The 11,558-nt window shown below is 30.8% G+C and overlaps 1 protein-coding gene and 1 long non-coding RNA gene across 2 annotated transcripts; one reads left to right on the top strand and one right to left on the bottom strand.

Annotated features, from left to right (window-relative positions):
• Positions 1–4,112: 4,112 nt before the first annotated feature.
• Positions 4,113–8,192, bottom strand: LOC105673827 (cationic amino acid transporter 2-like). Its single transcript, XM_012369770.2, has 10 exons — positions 7,949–8,192; positions 7,051–7,335; positions 6,734–6,838; positions 6,062–6,440; positions 5,616–5,755; positions 5,441–5,543; positions 5,126–5,274; positions 4,879–5,045; positions 4,527–4,635; positions 4,113–4,444 (listed from the first exon to the last, which is right to left on the bottom strand). Exons 1-10 carry the CDS (start codon positions 8,190–8,192, stop codon positions 4,296–4,298), a joined length of 1,830 nt encoding a protein of 609 aa, XP_012225193.1. The 3' UTR covers positions 4,113–4,295.
• Positions 8,063–9,386, top strand: LOC105673843 (uncharacterized). The gene is made up of 3 exons (XR_001101024.2): positions 8,063–8,202; positions 8,292–8,404; positions 9,267–9,386. It is a non-coding gene; the product is annotated as an uncharacterized lncRNA (long non-coding RNA).
• Positions 9,387–11,558: the final 2,172 nt, after the last annotated feature.

The following is an 11,558-nucleotide window of genomic DNA, read 5'->3' as shown; positions in this document are numbered from 1 at the left end:
TTTGCAGATTTAACGAAACTAATTTCGGTAAATAAAATTATTATCTATAACAAATCTCTTTGCTGTTCAAATAATAATCAACTGTAAGAAATTTTGCTACGATAGCTTATATAAAATTTACTGCGGCAGCAAATACTTTTTTTCCATGTATTAACAAGTTTTATCTTTTATTTTATGTATAATCTTTTTTTTAAATATTTTTTTTTTTTTTTTTTTTAAAAAAAATATAAATAAATATATAAACATATATAAATATATAAACATAAGTACATTATTCAGAATAAAAATATATTAGGTTATTTAAAAAATTTGTAATAATTTTTATAATAAAATTGAAAACTATTTTTATATGTTTAGAGTCATCTTTGTTCAGTAATATATGCACCATTGTTTTCGACAACTTTTGGCCATCTTTAACAACTTGTGCATACATTATTAAATAAAGATATATAAACATATAAAAATTGTTTTCAATACTGTCATCAAAAAATTCTACAAACTCTCTGAATAATTCAATATATTTTGTTCTGATCTGTCAATCATGAAATACATTTAAGAAATATTCCAGGATTAAATATTCATCAACGCATCTAAGTCCTAGCCTATCCATTTTAAGATAATGAATCGAAGAAATAGTGTACCTTTTATAATTTTATTCAAAGTATTCTGGTGTATGATTATATTTTTAATATTATATGATTAATATTTAATATATATGGATTCAAAGGGCTATTAGGCTGATGAAAGTTGCTTCAACTTCGGGCTCAATCAAAATCAAAATTAGAAACACTTTGCTTTTTTTTAATGTATTAGTAACACATAATTAAATTTAATATAAATTAACTAAAAAAATAAGTACTTCGTTCTTTTAAAAACAAATGCACGTACAACTCAAAATACTTTTAAAAAATACGAGAGAATAAAATTTTGATATAACTACTATAAGGCAATAAAAATTATACAACCTGCAAAGTGTCTCGCGTTTATATATTTTTACACCATTATTTGATTCATTATCTTAATAATAAAAGACAAATTAAACTAACTCACCGATCGATGCGCAGCAGCGGAGTTGTCGTTCTGTTGATCTGCATAGTTGATCTGTAAAACACGAAATAAATCAAAATTATAGCAGCGTTCACAATATGAAATATTTGTGAAATCATAAAAAATATTGAGTACATCAAACTTTTAATTCGTTTTCTAAGCAAATATGTAATAGAAGAATTATTAAAAAAGTTTAATTATTTAAATAAAAAGTAAAAAAATATGCGAATAAATTCTAATAATGATAAATATTAACTAATGTAAATATTTTGTCTTCCAAATATTTTAATGTACCATATTTTTAACAAATAAATGAATTATTGCTTACCGTAAAGTTGCTCCGCCGGCGCCCGATGCTCCTCCTGAGCCTCCTCCTCCTCTCAGTGGTCCTTCGAAGCACTCACATTGAATCTCACGCGTTCGCGGCGCATGCATTGCTCGCATGCGTACCTGAATACGAAAATCGCGCGATACTTAAAACGGCACTCCCGACATCACAGGCGAATCGAATCGAATTGTCCAAGCTGTGACGTTACGCGCGAATTCCGTCCGCGTTTCAGACGACCACATTTACCAATTGGGGCACGATTCTCTCAAAACAGAAGGCAAAGATAAGCTCGAAGAAGATGAGGTGATTAGTCATCCAATCAACCGACTAGATACAAGACATCTGAAAAGCAATCGGTAGCGTTTGACTAACTCCGGTAGCCGTCCTCGACTACCTTCGACAGTCCGGCTATCTGTACAACTAGCGCGCTGCACGTAGAACCGAAGATTGCCCTGCCGTAGTGGAGATTTTATGATTGAAACCGACCTTTCCCTCCCCCGAGCCAAGCCTAAAGTCAAAAAAAATCGTGTCCCAATATTTGTCATACAGCAAAAATGCGTTCATCTATAGATTCGCTATAACTCTCGGCATTAACGACACTCCCGACGCGCATTTATTACGACGATCACACGGTATTTTACACACTCCCGACGCGATTTTGTCGTATAATGACAAAGGTATAACTCGGATATCGCTTGTCGCACGGAATACGCGTTCGACACTCCGTGCCGAACAATATGTACGCAACAGGTAATGATGGAAAAGGGGGAAGAGGGTGGAAAACTGTGGAAAGTAGTAAGAGTGGTAGAAGGAGGGATGATGTGGACCAACCAACCCGTACGAGTGCCGCCGTGCGACTGGTAAGGGGCAAAATACCACAGGATACCTCAAGGACTTTGCGCAGGCCTAGAAGATAACACGCGCAGAAGTAATACGTAGGGAATTTGAAGCAGGATAATGTATGATAGAAAAGAAAGAGATAGCGAAAGTATGGAATGCGTAAACAGCGCGTACGCCGCGACCAAAACAAACGCTATGTGTAAGTCTGGTTTTCTCTACAATTAACACAATACGAAATATTTTTTATGTATTAAAAAAAAATATATTTTAATGTGTGTGTGTGTGTGTGTAAAAGATAAAGCGTACGCAACAGGTAACGATTGGGAGGGGGAGGAAGGTGGAAAATTGTAAGGAGTAATAAGAATTGAAGTAGGGGGGATAACGCGCCGATACGCGAAACGGTCTGTCTCGTTCAAGTGCCGCCGTGCGAATAGTAAAATCCAGCTCAAGCTCAAGGATAAGGTCAAATTGGGAAAAGTACTATTTGGAAGAAGTAGGGAAAGGAATGTATACATGCCGATCAGTGTGTGCAAGAGAGAAAGTGTGAGAGTGAGGAAGAGAGGATATAAAATACGTAAGTCGCAGAGCGAACGTAAACAACCCCCTCCCATGCCGTGAATCAGCGTCGAAATTCCTAATATGATATACCATATTTTCCACATTATAAGATATTCTTTGGCGTTCAGAATTTTAATTTTGATAAATAATTTACTATTTTATTTTTCGCCTTCTATCGTATTTTTTATCGTATCGTATTTTTAAAATTTTTATCTGTAGATTTGTCAGCATAATCCAATATAAAAATTAATTTTACTTGATTAAAATTCCGCGTTTTAAAGCTCTTTGAGTGTTTTTCTATTTTGCATTATAACACAAATGAATAAATATATGAATAAAAATTAAATTAATAAATGCCCATGCAATAAAAATGTCACGAAACACGTCGCTTTGCGTGAACACGGCTATCCGTGCAATGAATTTCGATGAAATAAATCTTTTGAAATACGCGATTTAATTGATGTACAATGCGAAATTTGTTACACAATTCTTATTTATTGAGATATAATTTGTATTTTCCATTTTCTATTACCTATTTTAAGTAAATCAATTGCGCAAAATTCCTTCTTTTATGATAGATAGATACTCGATGCTTGAATGTTTATTTATTTGTGAATGTTGATTTATATTTAATTAAAATTGAATTGAGGTAATAAAGGATAAAAATTACAAAAAATTAATTTTGATAGTTATAAATTTGTATATAAATGATTTGTTAAACCGTGTATTTTGCAAAATTTATTTCATCGAGATTTATTGTGTGGAAAGTCGATACTCATACACATACAAAACAATATTTCTTTTTCAAACATTTTATTTTGAGGATATTTATTTTTAATTTTAATTTATATATTTATTTATATAAAAATATAAGACAACGTAAAATGTCGTAAATATATTAAAATGCGGAATTTTAATGGAATAAAATCAATTCTCATCTTAGACAAGGCTAACGAATTTAAAATAACGCTGCAAAAATTGTGATAATAATTTATTTATGAAAGTTTACATATTTATTTACATTTATATGTTATGATATGACATAAAAAAGTGCTGTCAATGCAGTAAAACGCGAATATATTAATCAATACATATCTTTTTTATGCATAAAACATAGAAAGTGTATTCAAGTAGTTTAGGCGTAGTATAAACGCGACACAGACGACGTACAAAGTTAACTGTACGATTTTTTATTTCTCTTTGCTATCGTTGGTATTATCGTGCATATCGAACGTGCAATCATGTTTGCCAATTGTTTCTTTCATAATAATTAATCAAATTTTTGCCAATATATCGTATTATTATAAAATTTTAACAATGAGAGGAAGAGTAAACATAGTTCAGTTTTCAATTTGTTTTGTATTGATACAGTATACAGTATAAAATAAATGATAAAGATATAGTATAAAATAATAGTATATAGTTATTAAAATTTTACTTATAAATGTATTAAATATTTAACTATACAACGCAAGAATGTTAGAGCAATAAATACACATTATTATAACAATTTCTTAGTTTATCACGTGTAATGAGAAACGTCACCATTTCCCCATGCTTTGCCATTAGAAATTTTCCTTTCGCCATTTTCTTTGTCAGTAGATTTCGATGATAACTTCCTTTCTCGGTTATTACTATGCCATACGCCGTACAAGAAATACAGAGCCAAACCTATGATAACACACAAACAGCTCAATATATTTAATTAATTTGTACACAAATACATATGTTTGTTTTCTGGTAATACACTTACCAATTGTTATTGATTCGGCAAATATTTCCCATATTTGTTTATCCAACATCGTCATAAGATAAATGTTAATAAAGATGCTTAACGCTGGCAAAAATGGCACGAGCGGCACCTATAATAATATATCATATAAAGATCATAAAATCTACACTATTATTACATAATTACATGTTAATATTTCTATTCACGATATTATTGTTATTTTTTTTATTCGTCTTTTTATATTTTTCATAAAAATCTCGTGATTTGTAATATAAATTAAAAGAGCTGGACTTCAAACCGCATATAAATGTTGCAGATTAAAATTAACGTAATAGTACTAACACAATATTATAATTAAAAAAATATGTCGTACCGAGAATGTGAGTTTCTTGCCGGAAACTGGTTGAAAATAAATGAAGCAAAGTGTACTCAAGAGTGCAACAGTTAAAATGACGAGTGGTATTATGTAGTTTGCATTACCGGCGCTGATCTCTTCCATATGCATTGATAACAAAGTCGTGACACCGAAACAAAGGATAACTGTAAAAAAATTTAAGAACGTGTATTAGATATTTTGAAATGAGACAATATCAATGAAAATAACAATGAAATAATCTTACTATAACAAAGTACGAGAGACGTAACGATCTGCGACGTGAGTTTTGTAGAATGATATAATTTATTCGCGTTTACCAGTTGTTTCGTGATGAATGTGAAGGTTCTGGGATCGTGATCGCCTTTCTTCTCGTACGCTTCGCTTTCTTCATAACTATCAAAAATATGTTAATTATTTTTATTATTTGATGAAATATTATTAGTTAACTTAAGCCAATTTATCTTAATTGATGCTTTATCTCTTTTAGTTTTGGTTGTCGAAAGATGAATTAAACTATAAATTAAATTAATCAAATTTTAATGTAATCTAAATTTTTTACCGTAGAATAAGAACGCAACACGCTACAATCAGATACGCAAATAATGTGCCTATGCTCATTAAGCTCGTTAGTGGCCCGAGTTCAAATATCGCTGCTAGGATGCCTGTAATAGTTATTAACCGATTATGTCATTGATTAGTTAGGTGAAGATACTTGAGAATAACGCGTATCGAACCTGTAAAGAATCCAGCGAAAAGAGTACCGATGATTGGAGTCTGGAATCGTGAACTTACTTTACCCATCTGTTTAAAGATCAGTCCGTCTGAAGCCATGGCGTAAATCACTCGCGGCAGCGGAAACATAGCGCCTAACAAACTGAAAAAATTGATTAATGAAAATATTAGTAATAAACTATTGCTCCTCGTCTAAAGAAATCTCAGAAAGAAAAATTTTTCAACAAGCTATAATTATATTTTATTAAAATTATATTCTTTATTTATAAAATATGTAAAAACAAAGAAATAATTCGCTCTCTATGTATGATGTTTGATAGAATATTGAAAGGATTTTGTAGAATGTGTGTCATAGATGTAAAACTACTATGCAATATATACCATATATTTTTTTCTTGTAAAAAAATGTATTTTCTTTTGTTTAGTGAGATGTGACAGAAAATATTACCTAGAGCAGAGACCGCAAATCGCCCCGACTGATACGAGCCACTTAGCCCAGCTCCATCCTATCTTGTCGAACATATACGGAAATGGTGCCCCAATATCTTGTTCGTAATATGGTAGCACGGTGGTAAGTATTACTGATACACCAAAATAAGCGAAGAGAACAATCATTAGCGACGCAACGATTGCTATAGGGATGGATCGTTTTGGATCCTTAGCCTCCTCTCCCGCAATAGCCACACAATCGAACCCAATGAATCCATAAAAGCATGTTGCCGCGCCGCTTATGACGCCTCTTATGCCGTAAGGCATGAATCCACCGGTTCCGTACGGGCAGTTCTTCTCGGTGCACGAAGGCTCCAATTTCCAATTATTAATATCAGCTATTGATTTCTGAATTTTATATTGTGTCTTTGTGTCTTAGCTTATCGGCTTGTAATAACTTTTCAACTATCTGTGCTTATGTTTACAGCATGTCAGTGTTAATTATACTACTTTTATTATTACTGCAATAACTCATAATACGAATGTAGCACAAATCTTACTAAATTGCAAATTATAATATTGAAAAATATTGTGAGGCATAAAATACTCTACTCAGATAATAACAATTAGAAGATTAGTTATTGTGGCTTTTTAATCTTTAAAGAAATATACAGAAGAGAGAAGCACTTACCTTTAAAGGCGCCGCCGATTATAACAAAGAGTACGACAAATAGGTTTACCAAAGTGAATAAATTGTTTGCCAGCGAGGATTCCTTGGCTCCGAAAGCAAGTGCGACTGAGAAAGAAATTACAAATTCTTTGAGTTGCTTTCATTATTGCAATTGCATGATAAACTAATAAATTAGTAGTAAAGTTTGTGTCTGTTTATGTGTTATGAGAGATACGCATTTTACTCAATTTCAAAGCTATTTTGCTGATAAGAGAAGCGGGCGATGAGGATTAAATTGATTGAATCAACGATTTATATCGATAAAATTCTCTTATCACCTGAGAATACCAAGGTGACACCGAATGCAAAGAAGTCTGGATACGGGGACAGGTGTCTGACATCTATAGGTGCTGCTGATTCGAAGGCTTTTCTCATGGCATTGTTGCAAAGCGCGTCGACATATGTACTCAGACCACGTACCACGCTGGCCGCGCCAAGCACATATACCAGAATCATGGTCCAGCCGACGAGAAATGCCACGAATTCACCTATTGTAACGTAACTATAAACGTACACGGATCCCGCACGCGGCACTCGTGCACCGAATTCAGCGTAACAGAGACCTGAAAAATCATTAGAAAAATTTAAACATATCAGGTGTTTATTTGGAAACTAATAAATTTAATTTTTTAATATTTTTAATATTTGTGTCAAATTAAAAAATATAATAAGCATTATTAACATTATGATTAAGTATTATCAATGGTATTTATATGTTGCAATGGTCTACTTTTTTTATTAGTGTTATTATTGTTAAGTACAAACGTGAACGTTATCATAAGATTATCGATTAATACGTCAATATAATATCGATTAATACGTCAATATAAATATCAGTTTATCTTATTTTCAAGAACTCTTGAATTAAACATGGTAATAAATCTTTCATCTAACAAATCTATATCTTAGCTATCGTAAAACAGTGTTTTCAGTGCAAAGCTTGCTTTTCCGATGCCGAGATAAAGACTTGCTTGAGTAGAGACGAGCATGTTAACTTAAAAGATAAGCATTATTCAAGATCTTAGTTAATGTCATATAATTTTTCTGCGACACATTCTTTATCAAAGGAATAAAGAAATATTCAAAATTATTGGACACTTTACATGTAGAGATAAACATTGATAATGTGTTCGTTGAAAGGTTTCTTTATCATGTATCGATGCGATAAGTACATACCTGCTAACATTGATGCTATCGCAGCGATAGCGAACGAAATGATTACGGCAGGACCGGCGATGAGTTTTGCAACGCTTCCTGCCAGGACATATACACCTACTCCTAGAGTAGAGCCGATTCCCAAAGCTGTGAGATCGAGAGTTGACAAAATCTTGGCTAATTTCGAGTCCTGAGAGAACTCCACCATTTTTTTGCGACTACATGCCTTGTACAGGTCACACAATTTCGATGTTATATTATACATCCTAAAAAATGTACGTACAATCAATAATTTAAACAGACATTAAAATGTTCAGAAAGTGATAGTTAAAAATCTTGTTTACAATTTCACAATTTTTTTCAGTTTATTAATGATTAAAAAAAAGATCGAAACTGAAATGATTCAACATTGCCACACCATTACGATGTTATCGTGATAATTGCATATAGTCTTCTAAAAGAATATTAAATAATTGGGTAAGTAAATGATATGCATCCATTATTGAATATTGTAGAAATTAATATTAATATTTCAATATTATTATCATTATTGAATATATCGTAGAAATTATTCTTATAATTTATTTATATCATTCTAAATGTCTTTGCAGTTAATGTTGATAATTTTGTAAATGTAACTTGCAGTGGGATCAATGTTATATTTATTTCTAGTTAATTTGACATCCTTAAGTTAATATTTACAAGTTAATTTACAAAGTTATAAAATTGACACATTTGTTACAAAACTTTATTACTCTCTGTTATCTCTAATTAATTTTTTAACTTGATAATTTTGCATATATAAAGTAAGTGCTACATATACATTTAAGTGTTACAATAAGCGGTTTTATGATTGTTTGCACCATTTCTGTCATTTTCTATCAATTTACACATACTTACGTGACAGTGTATTATAAGTTAATATATTATAGACAGACGATATATTAATACAAAATATGCAAAAAATTATATTTAACTAAAAATTATATTTAACTAAATAATAAGAAACAAAGTTGAATGCAATATCGTAAAGGAGCAAAATGAATGTAATTATTTATCATGTATCAATTATATGTCATGTATCGTATACAGAATTTCTATATCGTTTCCACTAAGCTGCAAAGTTGCATTTTTACGCACAATATTGTGTAAATGCAATGTATACTTACTTGATTGAAGCAATGTGACTTTTAATTGTGCACAAATCCGCGTCGTTACAATTACTGCAATCACAGCTGAACGCGATTGTCAATTATATCGTGCAGAACGATGTGCCGCGTGGACTTGGGATTGTTTTCAGGAATAACAACTATTTTCTTTGTTCTGCTTATCTACACAGGTATTGGCTATCCTCTACACAGGCATGATACGATCGATTACGAGATACGTTAGTACACGCCTTGGATTCAGTGTATTTTCGTAAGTAATTCATGATGTGTGAGAGCTTGTATGAGCTAATATAATTGTATTAGCTAATAAACAATTACGCTAATCGAAAGAGAAAATTGTTACGTCTATTGGACAGCAACAAGTACAAGGTGAGTTAATGCACCTAGTTGTAACCTTTATATTTTCATAAAATAATATTCATATGTTAGTTTTAAATATAATTCTATTCAAAAAACAATGTAAAAATTATACATATTATGTATCGTAATAAATCAAATATTGGTCGAAATAAACAGATAAATTCTACATAGTATAGCAATAATCGTACATAGATTTAAACGTACAATAAATATTTGTCGAATAATAACCTTAACATAATATATTCAGATATGTTAGAAATTATCTGATGAATATAATATTTATTAATCATTATTATATTCCATTAAAAAAAAAATTTTGTGCAGTCCGTAGTATACTAAGATTTATTATTTGTCAGTTGATTAAAATATTAACTAAGTATATTATTGATCATTTTTTTTGCAATGAAATAAACAAAAACCTGACTAAAATAAACAAAAAAATATTTTATTATTTGAAATATATAATTTACATTTAATTTATATTATACTAATATAATTCTTTAATTCAAATATTGTTCAACTAGTCAGTTAAAGTTGTATTCTCAGATGTAAAAACACTCAGGTTTTCTTTGGTTGCTATCTGAGATATCAACATTTTGTTTATTAAATTAGATTAAGTTGAATTCTCTTATCAAACATAAATAAAGCTAAATGATAGTTATTAATTTTAACTGGAAAAATTGATAAAGTATGTGCGCAAATATGTCACAGTGAATAATCTGAAAACTAAAAATCGTACACGGAGCTTTAAGACGGAGTTGCAAAATTTAAAAAATTATTTATTTAATTATACAATTTTTATTAATTATTGAAAATAATTAAATATAGTATTCAATTTTTTTTCAAGTTCTGTTAATTTACAGTTTTTAATTTATGTTAATTTAGTTTCTAATTCAGTTTTTAATTTAGTTTCAAAATTTACTTATAACTGAGACAACTAAATATTTTATTTTATTACCAGTAAAAATGATCGATAATGTAGCTGGCGGCTGTATTGCATTCTACAGTGACTGCTATAACACCTTACGGTAATAATCATGCACAATACCTACCTTATCTAATTAAGAACAATTTTTATGATTATGTGTACGATTTTGCCGACTCTCGTTAGAGGGCTCTGTCAATTCTCATATTAGAAAAACTGCATAAATCAACAAGTGATTTCGTATAAATAGTTTAATGTTTAAATGTTTAAACATAAACAAATGTTTAAAAAATATACATATAAAAAATATAACGTTTTTATGATACGTTAGTGACGTTTTAGCATAATGGGGTAATAAGTCTTTCTTGTTCGTATATTTTTTATATGTTAATGTTATGTGAATGTAGATTGTATAATCATCATTCACTTTTCTAGGTTAATTAATATTGGTAACAATTTTCGACGTTTTAATGTCTGGAATCATAAAAACATGCAGAGTTTTGCGTCATTAACTTTTCAACAAGAGGACTGTTTTAAAAGGTATATTTTCAGTATTTTTTATTTATTATTTTGGTAAAAGTGGTTTTAATTTTAATGGATTCAAGTGTTTTTGCTAAATTTAATATGCATGTCAATCAGAGATTACTCTAACAGAATATTCGAGCAAAATTACGTGCGAAAATTTTCGGCGAAAGTGCGTATGCTGTACGTAGTGTTATAGCATGGAAATTTATGTGATTATCGCGCAAACAAGATGAGACACAAATGCGAACCTGTAATTTAACAAGCTGTACCGCGTATGAATAACAGAGACTTGAAGAATGCAGATGACTGAGGCATGTATTGTGTCGCATGCGAATATCTCTCAAGCGAATTATACAATAGTTCATAACGTTCGATCGATCATTCGCCGTAATCCGGGAATTCATGGGTCGCGAGCGAAGGCTCGATGAACGTAGGAGGGGATGACTGGATCATTTCGCGTCGTTATAAATCCATCCCGAAAATCCCTTCATTCCACAAGGTCGTATGTAGCTTTTGCATGACAGCCGCCATCTCTCCTTCGCAAAAAAAAAATTTGCAACAATTTCTAAATTACTAAATTCAGTTGATTACTGCGTAATTAATGTTATTGTATGTTAATTAAAACTAATTGAGGTGGTACGTTTTACAATGC

The sequence above is a fragment of the Linepithema humile genome, chromosome 5 (genome assembly GCF_040581485.1).
Source record: "Linepithema humile isolate Giens D197 chromosome 5, Lhum_UNIL_v1.0, whole genome shotgun sequence".
In the NCBI taxonomy this organism is placed as follows: domain Eukaryota; kingdom Metazoa; phylum Arthropoda; class Insecta; order Hymenoptera; family Formicidae; genus Linepithema; species Linepithema humile.
This window is presented reverse-complemented; position numbering and strand designations above follow the sequence as displayed.

Bases quoted from the DNA above. Each gene is read 5' to 3' on its own strand.
- LOC105673827 (XM_012369770.2), bottom strand. From the start codon at position 8,192: ATGTATAATATAACATCGAAATTGTGTGACCTGTACAAGGCATGTAGT. The intron at 6,839-7,050 runs GTGATAAGAGAA...TTTCTTTCTCAG, and splicing joins TGTCACCTTGGTATTCTCAG to TCGCACTTGCTTTCGGAGCC. The intron at 5,046-5,125 runs GTAAGATTATTT...ATTTTTTTACAG, and splicing joins GTCTCTCGTACTTTGTTATA to TTATCCTTTGTTTCGGTGTC.